Source organism: Nothobranchius furzeri, chromosome 12 (assembly GCF_043380555.1).
Source record: "Nothobranchius furzeri strain GRZ-AD chromosome 12, NfurGRZ-RIMD1, whole genome shotgun sequence".
NCBI classification, from domain to species: domain Eukaryota; kingdom Metazoa; phylum Chordata; class Actinopteri; order Cyprinodontiformes; family Nothobranchiidae; genus Nothobranchius; species Nothobranchius furzeri.
The window spans coordinates 47030551-47052036 of NC_091752.1; the positions used below are offsets into that span (position 1 = coordinate 47030551).

The 21486-nt window shown below is 43.8% G+C and overlaps 1 protein-coding gene across 2 annotated transcripts in view; it reads left to right on the forward strand.

The window, feature by feature from the left end:
- arfgef3 (ARFGEF family member 3) overlaps positions 1-21486 on the forward strand; it is a 92267-nt gene that overhangs the window by 34464 nt on the left and 36317 nt on the right. For both annotated transcript variants that reach the window (XM_070542642.1, XM_054750434.2), the window contains exons 15-22: positions 514-866; positions 6181-6347; positions 6423-6588; positions 7220-7327; positions 13192-13407; positions 14101-14208; positions 15266-15404; positions 15515-15829. In XM_070542642.1, coding sequence (XP_070398743.1) covers positions 514-866; positions 6181-6347; positions 6423-6588; positions 7220-7327; positions 13192-13407; positions 14101-14208; positions 15266-15404; positions 15515-15829 — 1572 coding nt within the window. The remainder of the gene's footprint in view (positions 1-513; positions 867-6180; positions 6348-6422; positions 6589-7219; positions 7328-13191; positions 13408-14100; positions 14209-15265; positions 15405-15514; positions 15830-21486) is intronic.

Here is a 21486-nt window from a genome sequence, read left to right on the forward strand (position 1 = left end):
GCTACTATTAGCTAAACTCCTCTAGGCTTGTGTTATTTGTCGAGATAAAACATCAATGTTGCAAAGTAAACAGTCAGTTGAAGAGTCACATGGCTGTTAGCCAATCAGAGGTGAGATGTCCAAATATCAGGAAGTAAGACTCAAACTCTTGCTGTCTGAAGCTCTCCTCTGATCTAGCGATCTTCTAGATCAGGGGTGTCCAAACCTGGTCCTGGAGGGCCAGTAACCAGCAGGTTTTGTGGTTTTTCTGCTTCAACACGCTTGATTAGCTGGTTGAATCACCTGTGCAGCAGCTCATCAGGCTCTGCAGAAGCCTGTTAATCACCTGCTGATTGAAATCAGGTGTGTTGAAGCAGGTTAAAACGAAAACGTGCTGGATACCGGCCCTCGAGGACCAGGATTGGACCCCCCTGTTCTAGATCCTGAAACAGGCACACCAGGGCTATTTGCACTGCACTGATGTGAATAGCAAATCGTTTTTGTTTAATTTTGACTCAGTCTGTTTTCATTTAGCATGGAGGAGCAGGAATTGTCTCGAACAGAGCTTGACTCATGTGATCAGTACTCCATGGCTGCTGAGAAGGATTCCGGACGCTCCGACGTGTCCGACATTGGCTCTGACAACGTCTCTCTAGTTGATGAGGAGCAGCAGACGCCTCGGGACTGCCCGGGCCACCGCTCCCTACGCACTGCCGCCCTGTCCCTCAAACTACTCCACAACCAGGAGGCCGACCAGCAAAGCGCCAGGCTGTTTATCCAATCCCTGGCCGCTCTGCTGCCCCGCCTGCTGGGACTGACTACTGCCCCTGAGGTGGACCTGGCGCTGCAGAACTTCTCCTCCAGATCCTGCTCTGGAATGCAGGCTGGTGAGATGGGGGTGGGGTGTGTGTGTGTGTGTGTGTGTGGGGGGGGGGGGGGGGGGGGGGATTTTTTGATAGCCAGCCAGGTGTGTAGCACTCAACCAGTCCACTTACCAGCTTTTACTCAATCACTGACTGCACTATCAGGTTCCATCAACCTGGTCGTTGCTCATCACTATTCATGATCAGTCCATCTGAAAGCATGAAGATGGACATAATTGCAAAGGCAGCAGAATGACCTGTAACTGTTTAGTTGCTGTTCTACAGATCTGGATTGATGCTGATATTTTATTGTTAATATCTTTTGTGTGTTTATTCTGTGTGTTTCCTCTAACTGCCCCCAAAACCGTCAAAATAGACAACCAGAACACCCCATCATGGCAAAAGAAATCAGCTAAATCATCAGCCCACTATTAGGCAACACAGAACAACATTACAAAAATAGCACAGAACTGGCAAAAGAACAACAAAAGATTACAATATTACAATTACAACGTCGTTCTAATCGCAAACAATGTTACATCCCTGTTTACAAAACCACCAACACCAAAAGCCATTGACATAGTAGTTAACAGAATTAGACGGGACAAAACTTTACACTAAAGAATACACCTCACTGCAAACAACATAGCACAACTAGTAAAGCTGGTAGCAAACTCCACATGCTTCACATACGATGGAACAAAATACACTCACCTAAAGGATTATTAGGAACACCTGTTCAAATTCCCCTTAATGTAATTATCTAATCAGCCAATCACATGGCAGTTGCTTCAGTGCATGTAGGGGTGTGATCCTCATCAAGACAATTTCCTGAACTCCAAACTGTGGGTGAAAATGCCTTGTTGATGCTAGAGGTCAGAGGAGAATGGGCCGACTGATTCAAGCTGATAGAAGAGCAACTTGGACTGAAATAACCACTCGTTACAACCGAGGAATGCATCAAAGCATTTGTGAAGCCACAACACGCACAACCTTGAGGCGGATGGGCTACAACAGCAGTAGACCCCACCGGGTACCACTCGTCTCCACTACAAATAGGAAAAAGAGGCTACCATTTGCACAAGCTCACCAAAAGTGGACAGTGTAAGACTGGAAAAATGTTGCCCGGTCTGACGAGTCGATTTCAGTTCAGACATTCAAATGGTAGAGTCAGAATTTGGTGGAAACAGAATGAGAGCATGGATCTATCATGCATTGTTACCACTGTGCAGGCTGCTGGTGGTGTAATGGTGTGGGGAATGTTTTCTTGGCACACTTTAGGCCCCTTAGTGCCAATTGGGCATCATTTAAATGCCACGGGCTACCTGAGCATTGTTTCTGACCTTGTCCATCCCTTCATGACCACCATGAACCCATCCTCTGATGGCTACTTCCAGCAGGATAATGCACCATGTCATAAAGCTCCAATCATTTCAAATTGGTTTCTTAAACATGACGATGAGTTCACTGCACTACAAAGGCCCCCACAGTCACCAGATCTCAACCCGATAGAGCATCTTTGGGATGTGGTGGAACGGGAGCTTCGTGCCCTCGATGTGCATCCCACACATCTCTATCAACCGTAAGATGCTATCCTATCAATGTGGGCCAACATTTCTAAAAAAGGCTTTCAGCACCTTGTTGAATTAATGCCACGTAGAATTAATGTAGTTCTGGAGGAGAAAGGGGGTCAAACACCGTATCAGTATGGTGTTCCTAATAATCCTTCAGATGAGTGTAGAAACAACTGGAAGGCTTCGCCATGGGTAACCAGTTATCAGCCACCATTTGCGAGTTTTTCATAGAGAACCTAGAACAAAAAGCCATAGCCACTGCCCCCCTAAAATGCAAAATAAAACGTTGGACACACTATGTGGACGACATTCTAGAAATCATACCAAAAGGACAAACATGGAACACTTGCACAATATCGACGACACAGACAACATAAATTTTCATATGAGGAAGAAATAGAAGGCAGCATAGCCTTCATGGACATTAAAATAAGCAAACAAAAAGTTGGGATCCTGAATATAAACACATACAGGAAACCAACACACACACTGACCAATATTTATTATGGACATCAAAACACCCTACTGTACATAAAATGTCAGTAATCAGAACATTATACCACCGAGCAAAGATAATAACAGAAGAACAAGACTTTAAATAATCAATCAATAAATCAATCAATACTTTATTAATCCCAGAGGGAAATTAGAGTTTCAGTACACACAATTCAGAGATCAGACATACATGGGCAAGACACATGACAAGAATTGGTGATGTCAAAAACTCTAAACACAAAATACTTCAATAAACGGGACACACGTCTTTCCTGCAAATTCAATTTCACTGGTGTTGCTAATACCTATGGTCCTTCAAGGGATGTGCTCAAAGAAGAGTTCAACATTATGAATACAATATACAGGTGCTGGCCAGTAAATTAGAATATCATCAAAAGGTTGAAAATATTTCAGTAATTCCATTCAAAACGTGAAACTTGTACATTATATTCATGCAATGCACACAGACCAATGTATTTCCAATGTTCATTACATTTAAATTTGATATTCATAAGTGACAACTAATGAAAACTCCAAATTTGGTATCTCAAAAAATTAGAATATTCTGAAAAGGCTGAATATAGAAGACACCTGCTGCCACTCTAATCAGCTGATTTACTCAAAACACCTGCAAAGGCCTTTAAAAGGTCCCTCAGTCTTGTTTTGAAGGCCCCACAATCATGGGGAAGACTTCTGACTTAACAGCTGTCCAAAAGACAATCATTGACACCTTGCACAAGGAGGGCAAGACACAAAAGGTGATTGCTAAAGAAGCTGGCTGTTCGCAGAGCTCTGTGTCCAAGCACATTAACAGACAGGCGAAGGGACGGAAAAAATGTGGTAGAAAAAAGTGTACAAGCTCTAGGGATAACCGCACCCTGCAGAGAATTGTGACGACAAACCCATTCAAAAATGTGGGGGAGATCCACAAAGAGTGGACTGCAGCTGGAGTCAGCGCTTCAAGAACCACCACGAGGAGACTCATGAAAGACATGGGATTCAGGTGTCGCATTCCGTGTGTCAAGCCACTCTTGAACAAGAAACAGCGCAAGAAGCGTCTCGCCTGGGCCAAGGACAAAAAGGACTGGACTGATGCTGAGTGGTCCAAAGTTATGTTTTCTGATGAAAGCAAGTTCTGCATTTCCTTTGGAAATCAAGGACCCAGAGTCTGGAGGAAGAGCGGAGAAGCACAGAATCCACGTTGCATGAGGTCCAGTGTAAAGTTTCCACCGTCAGTGATGGTGTGGGGTGCCATGTCATCTGTCGGTGTTGGCCCACTCTGTTTCCTGAGGTCCAGGGTCAATGCGGCCGTCTACCAGGAAGTTTTAGAGCACTTCATGCTTCCTGCTGCTGACCAACTTTATGGGGATGCAGACTTCACCTTTCAACAGGACTTGGCACCTGCACACAGTGCCAAAACCACCAGCACCTGGTTCAAGGACCATGGTATCCCTGTCCTTGATTGGCCAGCAAACTCGCCTGACCTTAACCCCATAGAAAATCTATGGGGTATTGTGAAGCGGAGGATGCAATACGCTAGACCCAACAATGCAGAGGAGCTGAAGACGACTATCAGAGCAACCTGGGCTCTCATAACACCTGAGCAGTGCCACAGACTGATCGAGTCCATGCCACGCCGCATTACTGCAGTTATTGAGGCAAAAGGAGCCCCGACTAAGTATTGAGTGCTATACATGCACATTCTTTTCATGTTCATTCTTTTCAGTTGGCCAACATTAGAGAAACAAACATTTTTTCATTGGCCTTTAGAATATTCTAATTTTCTGAGATACCAGATTTGATGTTTTCATTGGTTGTCACCTATAAATATCAAAATTAAACGTAATAAACATCGGAAATACATTGGTCTGTGTGCATTGCATGAATATAATGTACAAGTTTCACGTTTTGAATGGAATTACTGAAATATTTTCAACCTTTTGATGATATTCTAATTTACTGGCCAGCTCCTGTAGTGTTTCATTTTACAAATACCATTATAAACACAAACTTACGTCTTAAGAAACATTATTTTAATAACGAAACTGCTAAATTCTTTCCAACAGTATAGATGTGTAGTGTATTTTGTCCGAGTGGGTTTGCCGTACTTTGACGTCATCGGCATTCGAAGGACCCCGAGCCGATTTTGCACCTGAGCAGATCTTGTACCGACACCGGCACGCCAGCCTGCGCTGTGCAGCGATCATTTCGCCGTCTGCTCTATTTTTTCACGAGCCGCGGGTGAATCGCGTCAATTCTGGCAGGAAGTCAAACCTAGACATAAGAGGCAGGCCGGTAAATTTAACAAAATAATGCATTTCAAAATAAAATTCTGCAATGGTCAAATGTGTTTGTAATCAGACACTGCAGAAAAACCACACGAACACCACACACACATACACACTCATCGAACTTGTGTGCGTGTGTGACCACGTGAAAGGGTGTGGTTTTGGGTATCTTTTTTTCCGGAGCAAACAGGACAGAGAGGCAGAAAGTCTGAGGCAAGCAGTTAAGATGGATGACTTTAAATTAATTATGGAAGTTGAGAAACACAAGGAGCTGTACGACCCCCGAAAAACATGGTTATTTACGTACCCATTTCGGAAGAAACTGCTAGGATACAGCTGCAGAATTGGAGCGGGTTCCAAGAGATTCAACTGCATGGACGTAATTTTGGGGGGGGGGGGGGGGGGACATGTCCCCCCCACTTTTTCCAAAGTTAAGCTTTGACCCCTGCACTTTTTACCATCCAAAAAGAATATTACGCTATTTTAAATTGACACTGGCCGAGCTCTAGGACCAAGCGTAAAACAACCATTTGTGTTGAAGCCTGTTTCCCATTAGAACATACTGTAAAGATCCCCCCATGCCCCCCCCCCCCACACACACACACACACACACACTTCTAAAGTGAAAATTACGTCCATGCAACTGGCAGAAACAACTGGTTCATACCATAGGTTCACACGCACACACACACACGTACAAACACTCAAACGTAGAGGAAAAGAGCTGAGAAAAGGCAGAGAGGAAATGGAGGACACCAAGTGTTTAAAAGAAAAACTACAGCTGAGCCGAGGCGCGCCTCGACTGGGGCGCGTCTGATCTGAACTGAGGAGCAGCGAGCAGCGGCCGAATTTCGTGAGCGATTCGCTTCTCGGCGCTTCCGCAGCCGGTGTGTCTATATTTTTACCATCCTTCTGACAGGCAGAGATTAGTTTGAGTTCTAAGATGCAAATGTTTTTAATTCGTAAAGTTTTGTTTCTCAGGTGGGATCCATTCTCCTGGTTTTGAAACGAGCAACTCTCTGAGCTGCCAGTCTCTGATGAACGCCGACGGGCTCTACCTGGTGTCGTACTACTCTCTACTGCTCAGCCTGAAGCTGTACTACTCTGACTACTTCAGATGCAGAGAGCTTCCCCCGGGCCTCGGCCTGGTGAGGGGCCTGTAAACACCTCACGCCTTTCAGTCACTTGAGCTCAGCTGAAAGGATTGTGTTGGTCTTGTGCAGAAGGAGTTTGTGCATGTGATCCAGAGCAGCGGCGTGCTGGTGGTCCTGTCTCAGGCCTGGATTGAGGAGCTGTACCAGCAGGTGTTGGAACGGAACCTGCTGGCCGAAGCTGGGTACTGGGGCTCTCCAGAGGACCGGACCCTTCCACTCATCACCATGCTGACAGGTCAGAACCGTCCTCTGCAAACTGAAACACTTTGAGCACAAGCTGAAAACCAAAAATTAAGAAAATGAGAATTACGATGTTTTTATGTTTGAATTGGAAACAAAAAAAGATTTTTTTTATTTAGGTCTTATTCAGAGTGTTTTTACTGAACACCTCACCAAACTCAGTAGATGGAACAAAGTTTGTTTTAGCGATCCCTCCTTTACCCACCTGTTGCACCAGTACAGTCACACATTAGATAAGCTGTTAATCAAACATCAGAGGAGAGAAATTGTGTGTGTGTGTGTGTGTGTGTGTGTGTGTGTGTGTGTGTGTGTGTGTGTGTGTGTGTGTGTGTGTGTGTGTGTGTGTGTGTGTGTGTGTGTGTGTGTGTGTGTGTGTGTGTGTGTGTGTGTGTGTGTGTGTGTGAAAACAAAACATTGAGATGATTTTATTCCCCATAACATTTGAGGAAATGATGAATCATTTAAATGACCCCAAATACATGGCCGAACAAAAAAGACCAAAGATTTTTTTTTTCCACAGAACCATCTCACTAAGAGCTCATCAAGTCCAGATTCTGTAGAAATGTTCTGGATTAACTATACAGAATGTATTATCAGATGTTTTTCTCCTCTGTTTCTTCCTTCAGAAATTGACGGGCTGGGCAGCAGCACAATCGGAGGTCAGCTGATCAGAAGGCCATCCAGCCAATCAGCACTCAGCAGTGAGAAGTCAAGCCGTGATGCCATGGCAGCAGGTCAGAACGCATCGCAGAGACCTGCTTATCATGTTGTGGGTGTGCAGCCAGTCATATGTCTGTCTGCTGCTGCAGATCGATTAAGTCCCAGATTGTCTTTCTCTCCACAGAGAGACTCTCGTGTGGAGCTAGTGTTTCGATTTGTGCGTGTGCACCACATGATCTATAACTTGTGTTTACCTTTTGTGTGAAACGTCAGCTCCTACACCTACAAGTATGCATGCAAGAATCCCCTCATTCACACTGACAAAACCATACTTTGTGTCTGCCAGAGGATTAGTGCATGTGTAATTAATGAATTTCTAAGTATTTCTTGTACATATGGTTTATGATCAGTGAACCGCATTTTACTTTTAATTTTGTGTTCTTCTCTGCTCCTGTTGTGAATCTGCTTTGCTGCATGAGATGTCCAAGCTGCAGCTGTTCTGTGGTATCCTGTCATGTATCCGGTCCATAATAGTGTGTTTATATTGTTTTTTTCTATTTGAGACTTTCTAACACGGACAAATTTGTCACTCATTCTCCTCCACCTCTTCATGTCCTCACCACCTCTAAACCCATGTTTCCCGTAATTTCCGTCCACAAATAAAATGCTTATCTTTTTACTCCTCCAGTCACGGGGAATTAAACGTTCATATTTTTAGACTTTTTCTGCGGGGTATTCTTTAAGCTTCACCGTGTCTGCCGCTAGATATCCTCGGCTCTCTTTATGTTTTTGAGGTTGCAATGGTGGCGCTGTAGACAAGAGCGGCATCCCGACCAATCACAAGCTTGTGTTCTCTGTCTTGTTGAATGGATGTTTAGAAAAGAGAGCTCGACTCCGTCCGTCCTTGCGAGCCTGTCGGAGAGCCCTCGAAAGTATAATGGCATTGCGTGTGTCCATCCTGACGCAGAGAAGTTTAAATTAGACTTCACAGTGACTCCTAAATACTTGAATCCAGAGGTGCTAAGCTTAAAAGGGGTATCAGATTGTTTAATTGCAATACCTAATGGATTTATTGGGAAACATTTGCTCCTAGAGGGATTCATCTTGTAGCCAGATAAAGAGCCAAATCTTTAAACCAAAGACACCATCAGTGGTACACAGGACAGGGGATCAGAAACATACAAAAGCAGGTCATCCACGTATAGGGAAAGTTTTATTTCAAGGTTTGATCAAAAAATACCACTAAAATGAGAAAGGGACTTTAAGACCACCAATAGGGGTTCAATGACAATAGCAAAAAGTAAAGGGGACAATGGACAACCTTGACTTGTGCCATGTGACAATGTGAAATAGGTGGCGAAAACACCATTCATGCACACACTGGCCTGGGATGACTCATACAACATTCGGATGCATAAAATAAATTTTCTCACTAAGGTTGCACTTTTGATTGAGAGGACTGAGCCTGCGCTGACGTTCAATCATCGGACACACGGCAGCGTTTGAAGCAGATGGCAGCTCGTTAACCAAATTCCACAAACAATTAAGATGCATTTTCGCCTAATTTATTCACTGGCAAAAAATTAATAAATCTGGTAAATATAACACACTCAACCTGGAGGTAAGTGGAGAAAATTTAGAAAGTTTGCAAACATATGTTGACAAAGTTTTTGAGTTTTTTGTCATGGGACCGAAGAAATCAGCAGCTGAGACGGAAACACCTGGGACCAAGAGGAGCCGTCCCCTGGACTCGCCCGAAGCCTCATCTCCTCGTAAGGATGTCTTAGATTTACTAGAATCCATAGATAAACGGCTGCTGGGATTTGAGGGACAACTCCAGCTGCTAGAGGTGCTTCACAAGGAGTTCCAGGACCTCCGAACATCTCTGGAGTTTAGCCAGGAGCAGGTGGAGCGACTCGCGGCAGAGAACGCGTCTCTGCGGGAATCGGTTTCCTCCTTGACTGCAGGATTAGATTGGATCTCCCAGGACAACAAAGCTCTAAAGGAGACGGTTCTGTATCTCCAGGCACACAGCATGAGAGACAACCTGGTGTTTGCAGGCCTTCCAGAGCAGACCGGAGGAGAAGCAGAGGATTGCGAACAAACCATCAAGAACTTTCTCCACACCCACATTAAGATACCTGAGGAAACAGTTAAAAGCATCACCTTTCATCGGGTACATCACCTTGGAGCCAGGAGAACAGACAGCAGAAGACCTCGCCCCATCGTGGCTAAATTTGAGCATTTCAAGCAGAAAGATCTTGTTAAAAGCCGCGGGAAAGAGCTTAAAGGTAAAGATTACAGCGTGAATGATCAGTTTCCCAAGGAAATTCTGGATCGCCATCAAGTTCTCTTCCTGCTGCGCAAGAAGTTCATCCAGGATGGGAAGCGGGCTGTGATCTCCATAGATAAACTGTTTGTGGATAGTAAGATCTACAAAGAACGAGGAGTCACAGACTGGCTTTATTAGACAAACATCAGGTACAACTTTATTATTATTAACAGCATTCACTGGGTTTGAACACGTCAGGATTTATTAGCTGCTAGATCCGTGTTTAGATATGTTCACCTGTTCCCTCACCACCTCCCACCCACAACAATTTTTCTTTTCTTTTTTTTTTTTCTTTTTCTTAACCTTTATAATTCCTTTCTTTCCCTATTTTATCTGCTTCTGGATCTTTACATCTGCATGGCACAATTAGCTTTTTTTTCTCTACACTGCAGCAACACACACACAACGTGCGCGCGCACACACGCACACAACGTGCATGCGCACACAGGCACACACACACAAACACATATAGAATCCATACGCACAGTCACTCAAAATAAGTAGCCTAAGGCATTTCATTGCATCAAAACACACTTGGGCTTGTCTTATTATTACTATTATTATTTATACTTTATCATTATCAGCATTAATATTGTAAAAATATCATCAGTATTTTTAATATTGCTACTATTATTTATTATTAATATTGCAAATGATAATAATGATTATAATGATACCCTTATTATTTATTCTCTATTATTTACTATCAGATTAATGTATGTGTTTAATTACTTATTTTATCTCATACACATGAAGGCATCATATTCTAGCTACTCACACACACATTTATAGGTGCACTAAGGTTTTTCTCATGGAAAGTACATGGAGCTGGCTCCAGAGAGAAGAGATTACAACTTTTTGATCAGATAAAAAGAGTGTGGGAACGAGCCCGACTTACTGCCGGCAATGCGGACCAAGCTCTGACACCGGTCATACAGGAACCTAACAGCTCGTATCAGAGGGCCTGGTACCCCATACTCCCGGAGTACCCCCCCCCCACAGGGCCCCCTGAGGGACGTGGTCAAACGCCTTTTCCAAATCTACAAACCACATGTAGACTGATTGGGCAAATTCCCCCACACCCTCCAGGATCCCCCTAAGGGTATAGAGCTGGTCCAGTGTTCCACAGCCAGGACGAAAACCACATTGCTCCTCCTGAATCTGAGGTTCAACAATCTGATGGACCCTCCTCTCCAGAACCCTTGAATAGACCTTATCAGCAAGGCTCAGAAGTGTGGTCCCCCTGTAGTTGGAGCACACCCTGCGGTCCCCCTTTTTAAATAAGGGGACCACCACCCCGGTCTGCCAGTCCAGTGGGACTGCCCCCGATGTCCATGCGATATTGCAGAGCTGTGTCAGCCAACACAGCCCCACAACATCCAGAGCCTTGAGGAACTCCGGGCGGATCTCATCCACCCCTGGAGCCTTGCCATGGAGGAGCTTTTTAACCACCTCAGTGATCTCAGCACCAGAGATTTGAGAGGCCAACCCAAAGTCCCCAGACTCTGCTTCCTCACTGGAAGACGTGTCGGGGGGGATTGAGGAGGTCTTCGAAGTATTCTGCCCACCGATCCACAACGTCCTGAGTAGAGGTCAGCAGCACACCGTCCCCACTATAGATAGTGTTGGTAGCGCACTGCCAACCCCCCCCCCCCCCCCCCCCCCCCCCCCCGGGGCGCTGGATGGTGGACCAGAATCTCCTCAAAGCCATACGGAAGTCTTGCTCCATGGTCTCACCGAACTCCTCCCATGCCCGGGTTTTTGCCTTGGCAACCACCCGAGCCGCGTTTCATTTGGACTGCTGGTACCCGTCAGCTGCCTCTGGAGTCCCACAGGCCAAAAATACCTGATAGGACTCTTTCTTAAGCTTGACAGCATCCCTAACCACCAGTGTCCACCAGCGGGTTCGGAGGTTGCCACCAGACAGGCACCGACAATCCTGCGACCACAGCTCCGGTCGGCCGCCTCAACAATGGAAGCACAGAATAGGGTCCATTCAGACTCAATGTTCCCCGCCTCCCCCGGAACATTTTGGAAGTTCTGTCGGAGGTGGGAATTGAAGCTCCTTCTGACAGGAGACTCTGCCAGACGTTCCCAGCAGACCCTCGTGATACGTTTGGGCCTGCCTGGTCTGTCCGGCATCCTCCCCCACCGTCTGATCCAACTCACCACCAGGTAGTGGTCAGTTGACAGCTCCACCCCTCTCTTCACCCTAGTGTCCAAGACATGTGGCCGCAGGTCAGATGAAACAACAACAAAGTCGATCATCGAGCTGCGGCCTAAGGTATCCTGGAGCCGAAAGCACATATGGACACCTTTATGTCTGAACATGGTGTTCATTATGGACAATCCATTGCTGGCACAGAAGTCCAATAACAAAACACCACTCAAATTCAGATCGGGGGCCGTTCCTCCCAACCACACCTCTGCAGGTCTCACTGTCGTTGCCCACGTGAGCATTAAAGTCCCCCAGCAGAGCGAGGGAGTCACCGGAAGGAGCACTTTCCAGCACCCCCTCCAAGGTCTCCAAAAAGGGTGGGTAGTCTGAACTGTAGTTTGATGCATAAGCACAGACCACAGTCAGAACATGTCCCCCCACACGTAGGTGGAGGGAGGCTAGTCCCTCATTCACTGGGGTAAACCCCAACGTACAGACACCAAGATGGGGGGCAACTAGTATGCCCACCCCTGCTCGGCGCCCCTCAGTGTGAGCTCCAGAGGGGGGCCCCGGTGACCCCCGTCCGGGTGAGGGAACACGGTTTCCATTTATATAATTCATCATAAGAGGTCTTTGGGCTGCTCTTTGTCTGATCCCTCACCTAGGACCTGTTTGCCATGGGTAATCCCACCAGAGGCAGAAAGCCTCAGACAACTTAGCTCCTAGGATCATTGAGACACTCAAACCCCTCCACCACGATAAGGTGGCAGCCCAGGGAGAGGTTAATTTCAGTAATTAAACTACACTGAGAGACCAATTAAGGACTCAGAATCCCTTTACAGGTTTTTCTATTTGCAATTATACATTTTTGTTGATTGGGGTCATGTTTTATATTAGAATAGTGTAATGTTTTCTTATAGATCCTCCTTGTAAGTGCCCATTTATTTAACTTTTTCTGTTTTATAATAAACATTTGGACACATTTTGTCACGTTCAAATCTTTTTAGTCCTTTATATTTAAGTATTACAGTAATTTTTACTAAATTAAATAAGTTTAATTGGGGGAAACCCATTTTTCTTTCATTGTTTTGTAAAAAAAAGTAACAAAATTGTTATTTTTCTGGTAATTAGTTACTTTTATTATCTTGTAACTCAGTAAGTAACTGAGCTGATTTTTAGACAAAGTAATCAGTAAAGATCTTAACACTGGTCGTCATTAAATGTGATAAAGTTGTTGAATGTGGATTTAATAAAGGTAATAAAACTGTCATGTGAGAGTGGAGAGCCCTGAGTTAAATGATCTATTTGTAATTAACAGAAAGGAGCAAACACAGCTAATTGTGTTTTCTCAGTGGGACAAAAAAAGAGCTCAGAAGTGACAGTGTGGATAGAGGGTGTTACCATGGTAACTGCTGCTAACGATGCAAATGATGCTCTGTGTATTTTAGGATCAGTGTTCTCTCGTTTCATCCTGACTGGCGTGTGGAAGAACCTGATCGATGTTCTGTCCACGCCGCTGACGGGCCGCATGGCGGGCAGCTCCAAGGGTTTGGCCTTTATCCTGGGAACAGAGGGGCTGAAAGAGCAGAGCCAAAGAGAGAGAGACACCATCTGTCTGAGTTTAGATGGACTACGGAAAGCTGCTGCACTCAGCTGTGCTCTGGGTGGGTGGAACCAGCTATCTGTCTGCAAAGACAAGAGGAACCGTTCATTAAATCAAATGTTATTTAGGTTCAAATCACCTGGCCATACACTGAAAACCCAGTAATCCAGATTAAAAGATGTGAAAGGTTTTGTAGTTTTGTTATTAGGAGCCTGCCTCTGACCTACACAGGGAGAAAGCCCATGCACTAAGGGGTATTCAATTCTAGGTCTGGAGGTCCGATATCCAGCCCATTTTAGTGGTTTCTCCAATTCAACACACTTGATTCATCTGTTGCAGCAGCTCATCAGGCTCTGCAGAAGCCTGTTAATCACCTGCTGATTGAAATCAGGTGTGTTGAAGCAGAGTTAAAACTAAAACGTGCTGGATACCAGACCTCGGCCTGATTATTCTGTTTTATTTATTTATTTTTTTTATTATCTTTTATAATAGAAATTTTCTAAAATGATGAAAATGTAGCTTGTAAATAAAAGGGGCTCAAACCAAAGGAGCAGAATGAGGGAAAGCAAAGGATTTAAAATAATAACTGACGTAGTTTATCTATCGATCTATCTGTCTGTCTGTCTGTCTGTCTGTCTGTCTGGATTAAGACCAATAGCACCTTTCAAGACCAATGAAGAAACTTTTCATTGATGGTTGAAGTCCTATCGGGGTTTCACAGCTATGCACTGATAGTAGTCTGTCTGTGTTTCAGGTGTTGCTGCTAACTGTGCTTCAGCTTTAGCCCAAATGGCTGCTGCTTCCTGTGTGCAGGAGGACAAGGAGAAGGAGGTGGTCGAAGTGGGAGGCACCATCACACAGGGTACGCACAACAACGGCTACAAAACAACCGCTACACTAAAGCTACATAACAACTGCACACTACAGCCACACCAGTACAACCATTACACACAAAAATCACTCTACAACAACCCCTAAATAGCAACACTACACACAACGACTACTACAAAAACTGCCACACAACCACAACACACAGAAAGCTACACAACAACTGCCACACAACGCCTCACTATTGTAACATCTGTTTGAGTCATTGTACCCTGAGAGATGACTGTCAGGTTCAAGGCTTCTAATCACAATGTCACAAAATAAAAATGGTAAATGGCCTGTATTTTAAAGTCTTGGAACCCCCAAGGCACTTTACAGCACAATCAGTCATTCACACACACATTCACACCCAAGTGGGGATGAGCTACAGTATAGCCACAGCTGCCCTGGGGCACACTGACAGAGGCGAGGCTGCCGAGTCACCGCCACCGGTCTCTCCGACCACCACCAGCAGGCAAGGGGGGTTAAGTGTCTTGCCCAAGGACACAATGACAGCGACAGACTAAGCAAGGCTTGAACCTTCAACCTTCCGATTACAGGATGAGCACATAACTCCTGTGCCACCGTCGCCCCTCCACAAAGTCCAAATTAAAAACTCTCAGCTCTGATGGAGTCAGAAATGAACCTTTACTGACATTTACTGGTCACTTTGTGAATCTACACTTCTGAATACTGAACACTCGTAGCCAGTAGAATGTAGAATATTTGCCTTTAGACAACTGTGCAGTAAATCACTGTGTTTAATGTAATAAAGGCTGAATCCTGGTTTGGATGGATCTACCTGATGAGGTTTTTCAGCAATTAATAAAGATAAAAATAAAATGAGGTTTTTTTCTGAGTAAACAACAAAACCTGTAAACTAAATAAAGTGGAACCAAAGCCTGAAGGTTCTTCATATACTCTACATGTTACAGAATAAGTGTACATGTACCGTGGCACCTTTAGTCAAAAAAAAGTGTGTGTGCGTGTGTGTGTGTGTGTGTGTGTGTGTGTGTGCGTGTGCGTGCGTGTGTGTGTGTGTGTGTGTGTAGTAAAGCAGCGTATAGAGCAGATCAGAATGCCTCCGGGCATTCGTCTCCACACGGCTCACGTCTTGTGCATGGATGCAATCCTACACGTGGGGCTGGAGATGGGCAGCCACAACCACGACTGCTGGCCACATGTCTTCAGGTACACACACACACACACACACACACACACACACACACACACACACACACACACACACACACACACACACACAAGTTATAATATTGTCTACCTGTGTAATTTTCCTTCAGAGTGACTGAGTACATCAGCTCCCTGGAGCACACACACTTCAGTGACGGTTCCTCACAGACGTCCTCTCTCACCACCATCACACAGCAGAACCAGCAGGCGGCTGGCATCGACCAGGGCCTGGAGCTGAGCTGTGAGCCTAGTTCAGACGCTGGAGAACTAGGCCTTAGCCAGCCTGTCATCCAGCCATTGTCCATTCAGGAGCTGCTGAAGGAGAGCAGCAGGGGGGGTCGTGGTCTTGACCTGAAGAGTGGCAGCCTGATGACTGGAACAAGCGCCGCCAAGGCTGTGTGCATGCTGTCCACGCAGGTAGACAGGTAGGTCAGAACACACCTGGCGGAGGAGCAACACAGAGAGGGAGAATAACTACTTTACTTCTGGTTCAGTCAGTCATTAGATTCATGTGTCAGAAATTATGTTGAGTTCTTCTAAACTGAACTTTTGTTTCATTAACTTCAGAGTTCCTTAAAGAGCAAGTAACGCCTGAATGAACTTGTTTTGCTGATAACCTGTATAGACGAGTGTCTAATAGTGCTGTACACATGTGTAATCATTAGTGTGGCAGTTTAGTGCAACTTACTTTACATTTAATATTTCAGCCCAAAACCATAATTATAACTCCATCTTCAGGTTAAAACTCTGCTCCATATTTATGCAGAACCAGCTGTGGCTGATGGCCAAGCTGAAAAATGGTGTCAGCAGGTTACTACGTGGCTGCACTGCACTGGTCTCCAGGTGAGGCAGCGGCACCTCCACCTGGCTCAGCCACTCACCTGCTGATATGATACATTAGCGCTCGGAGCTGCTTGCCTCCGTGAAAAAAATGCCCTCCTCCCCCTTTCATCTAATGATCGTGGTTAACATGAAATCCTCCAGAATGCTGCAGAATCTGTGTCTGCTCTTCTCCTGAGCGGTAAGTCTGCTGTTAGTGTGTGCTTGCATGCACTCACGAGTGCGCACGCGCTTGTGAACAATTTTTTTTTGACTGAGAAACTTCGACAGCACATGCAGGGGGGTTGAGTGGGGTGCTGTCTATCACTGCCTCAGTGCCGCTCTCTTGGTCCACCAGGCGACACCTCATTCAGAAGCATTTTCCTAACAGGAAGTATGGATGAGATAAGGAGAAGAAGAAGAAGAAAATATCATTTCTATTGCGCCTCTCAAGATAAAGATCACGAGGCACTTCACAAAAACAAAAAATGTAAAAAAGAATTTAGAAAATTGTTAAAAATATATTTAAAATGAGCAAAAAAATAGACAATTGTGGCTTAGATGAGTAAAATAGAAGTTAAATTCAAGTAAATGTAATTTAAAACTGGGTGTTACTATTACCAGTAGACGGTACCACACTGCAGACACATTCAGTAACACAGAACTGTGTTAAATCGATTCTAATTTCAGGCAGGCTAAGCATCTAAAATGTGTCACCTGCTTTGTCTCTCCTCATTGCAGAAATACATTCCTCAGACAAGTTATGCTGACTTAAAAAGGCACCAAGTGGTTCCATTGAAGTCTCCGTCTCTTCTCCCTCCGTTTCCTCCTGTAGAGACTCAAACATCCCGCGAGATGTTGCCGTTTTACCGTTATTATTCATGTCATTATTACAAGTTATAGAACACGTTATTTTGAAAAACGTTCTTGTTAAAATGTGAAATAAATCAGGTTTTAATGAGAGTTTCTAATTTCAACAAGAAAGTATTTCGTAATAACGAGAAACTTTGTCGTTAAAACGATATTTATTTCACGTTTTAACGAGAACATCTCTCGTGATTACGAGATACTGGTCCTGAGTTTTTTCCCCCGCACTGATGGTAATACGCTTCCGTAATTTTTTCATAACGTCACGTTTCACATTTCTGTTTGTGTAGCATTAGCATTGCGTGCAATAAGTGCTAACAAAGGAAGGTGCAAATATAGACATGCACAAGTATGAAACAAAGCAGCAATCCAGTTCAGTCTTTCTAACCAAACAATAAAACGTGGCCCAGCCAGCTGGGGATGTGGCCGAGACACAGCTGAAGTCCAGTGCAACCATGTAGTATGGCACAGACGTCACCCTTCACCTCTACAGTCATCAGCTGTGACTGATTCTACATCAGTGTGGGGCGGAGTTTTACCCTGAAGATGGAGGTACAATTACGGCTTTGGCTGGAATACTAAACAGCACTATTAGACACTCATCTTATGTGTTATCAGCAAAAAAAAGTTAATTAAGTGTTACTCACTCTTGAAACAAACACTTTACCATTTTGGCTTGCTTTTATCAACCCCTAGTGTCCGCTTTAATTCACTATAATAAAACTAAAACGCTCCTCCTCACTGTCCATTCCAGTGATGGTAAACTCTGTTATTTTCACTGAATCATGTTATTGAGTCTCTCGCCAAAATTAATCAGGCTTTTTTGAGTCCCTAAATCAGTTGCCCAGAGTGCAAAATAAATAAATAAAAACTACATTTTTGCTCAAACATGGGTGACTAAAAAAAGACAACTTTCCATTTTAAGCTTAAAAAAACACCCCTGAACTGAGTGAAACTAGTGAGTCCGATGGAAGAAATTAACTGTACACACACAATCACATACACATTGCCAACAGCATCAAAGAACACTAAGACACACACTTACACAGAGTCTAAGACACTGTGTAACCATACAGTTAGATGTAGACACAAAACCACTATGTGATAGAAGTCGCAGCTCAGCAAATACTGGGTTCACCTTTGGGTTTGAAAGCTAAGTGATAAAAGTGGGCATTTCAGGTGAGATTTAAAGAGAGGAAGTGACATGGCCTGCCTGATCTGCCAGCAGAGCATTTCACAACCTGTGCCCTGAGAATACAAAGACCTTTTACCCTCTTGTTACGCAATGCACTTTTGGGACCTCGAGTAATGACTGATCTGCTGATCTCAGACAACAACTCTGTGTGTCAGGCTGAATGATGTCCTAATGATAGGATGGGGCCATGAAGTGTAATGCTTTAAACACAAATGAAAGAATCTTAGATTTGATCTTAAACTTGATTTTCCAGTCAGGAAACGTGCTGCAGTATTTTGCACCAGTTGCAGGCGTTCCAGTATAGCTTTCAGCCCCCCTCACTTTGAGTAAGAAGCTGAAATGCTATATATGCACAATGGGTACTCTGAATGCCCTAAATTAAATTACACGGTCAACAGAAATCATTCTGTCATCCATGGCACTAATCAGCCTCCATACGAGCATAAGATAAGTCACCCAGTTCAACTATAATTTTGTTTCCACTTGCATTCACAGGAAAATTAAAACATTGTAACTTTTAATAAATTGTCAATAGAATATAAATGTATTCAATAAAATGTAATATTCCATGAAAATATGGATTATCAATAATATTGACCCTTTAATATTCAATTGATGATGAAACTAGGTACTTTGGTTAATCCAGGGAAACAACACTTTATAATAATTTGACACAGAGACAAAAATATAGTTTATAAAAATCTATTTATTACTATATTAATGATGATGAAAGGCTAATGATTATTAATGATGATTCAAAGTGATTTTAAATGAGACAATGAATGAACTCTGTTGAAACATGGAGATCCGGTCTGCAGGCGAAGCCGTCTCTCAGAGCAAGTGAGTGGACTTCTGATGTATCTGATGATCGTAGGCACCCTCAGCATACGCACGACTGGTCAAAAGATACTTTCCAGGTGGCTTCTGGCAGACAATTTCACGTAACCCTAACCCTAACCCATCCCCCACCAGTGTGTGAATGTGTGTGTGAATGGGTGAATGACTGATTGTGTTGTAAAGCGCCTTGGGGGGTTCCAGGACTCTAGAAGGCGCTATATCAAATACAGGCCAGGCCATTTTAATGAGTGTGTGGTTGATTGAGAAAATAATAATTGTTCATTCAAAAAGGATGTGCAAATGCCGCTAAAATTGTTCCACTGAAAAATCTGGTTTGATTCCCCTTAGAAAGATCATGAGCTGTGAGCTTTGGATGAACTCTGAGCTCTGGCAGAACTGAGTTCACTTTTAATGAAATAGTTGTTTATAAATTTTGACCAACCAGAGAAATTTGTATAGGTGTTTACCAAGACCCTCAGGCACTCCCCTTTCTGTGATGCTTAGAAAGCTCATTGCATTTAGTATATGCAGTAAATCTGTTCAACATTCATTTGTTAACACAGAATATGATTGTAAACCTATAGATTGAAAGAGATTTTTATGAGACCAAACTAACAATTGTTTTATTAAATTGAGTAAGAGTCTCGTCTTCTGCATTAGACCTTGGAGTTGCAGCTTTTTGTAAATAGTGGCAGAAAAGAAGTCAGGCGATGGAATTGTTTTGACTACCTTCTCAAACAGCAAGGTTAGAAGCGGTGTGTTTTCTGCTTTGGAGACCAGACAGTTGAGATGTGGCACAATGTCTGTTGACCTCTGACACTGCTGTGGAAAAATAACTTTGTTTGCCATTTCCAACGTTACAACATAAATTCCAACTGTATCCCTTTGACATGGAACCTCAACAAAATACCCCCCTGAAAGTCCATCTATAGCACCAGAACACATTTTAAAAGTCTCTGATTGGTGCACTCTCTCTCACCCACACACAACCAAATAGTCCACAAAAAAAGTAACATAAAAAATGCAGCCGTTAGCAAAAGGAAACAAGTGCTATACCACCAAACAAAGGATGGATCTCACCGGGTTCCACAGGTATCAACCCCAGTCAGCCTTCAATCTGGCTCTACTGCACCACAGTCAGACAGGTAATCCCCAAAGGCATCCTCATATGACAGAAATGTTCCGTCACTCGGCACTGTCTGTCAGGTATTTCCTCTTTTTAATCTCTAGGTTTAAATTTTTAACAGTCCCTTGTTCAGATTTTTTACTCTCAGGTAACATAGGAGACTTTTTGGATCAAATAGTCTTTAGCAAGACCCCCTGACACCTGCACCACACCCCCGCATGCTCAGGTTTTGTGTTTCTCTCTCCTCTCTCCCCCACCTGACGCAGCCCTCTTATTAGCTCGGAGCGTGGTAAGCAAAGGGGATAAAAAGAAAATGAACAAACCTGGTCTATTACAGAAAATCACTGCTGTAGGGTTTACATTTACACTCCTGGATAATTGATAAACATAACTAATATGCTCTGTGTAACAATATATTTCCTAGAATATTTTATTCTTTTTGGACCTGCCTAATGTGGCGGTGTCACACCTGTGAAATCCCATAAATCAACACGTCCAGTCATCCATTCTTTATGTTACAAAGTCATGGACTATGGTCTGAAAGCTGCATCTAGAAAGAATCTATTTTACTTAGGCTAGATGCCTCAACTGTAAGAAACAACATTTAACCACCGAGTTCCCCTGATTCTCCAGTTTCAGCTGCAGGTCAATCTTAACTCCCAAGTTTGTTATGGTGATCTTCTCTAATGCTGCAAATACATGAAAACAGTTTAATCCACAAAGTGGCAGCATCCACACAGAGGTGTGCGTGCGTATGTGTGTACTCATCTTTATATGGTTAGGTGGACAGATTTGAACTTTAAAGGTGCAGTATGTAAGAATATAGTGAGAACTTTACAGTGAGAAAATCCCAAAAGAGTCTAATGTTTCGGTCATTTAGAAAGGAAGCTTATACTGAAACATTTCATATCCAGCTGGCTGCGGGGATTGTCAGTTTTTCTCATTTCAAAACAAAGGAATGAGGGACATGGGGTTGCCGTCTCTCTTACGAGCCAATACTGCAGCGCCGACTACTGTATTTTGAAAATGACCAGCAAAAAGCTCCTAGTTATTTAACGTGGTTGTAGTAACCAACATGATGTCATTTTTACTTCATTTCTACACAGTGCACCTTTAATCTGTAATGTAGCATGTGGACATTTTTACATTGTGGGGACATTTTGCTGGTCCACAGTAGAGCATCCTAAAACATGGTTTTAGTGGATTAGTTTAGCATAGGATTAGGAAGAGAACAACAT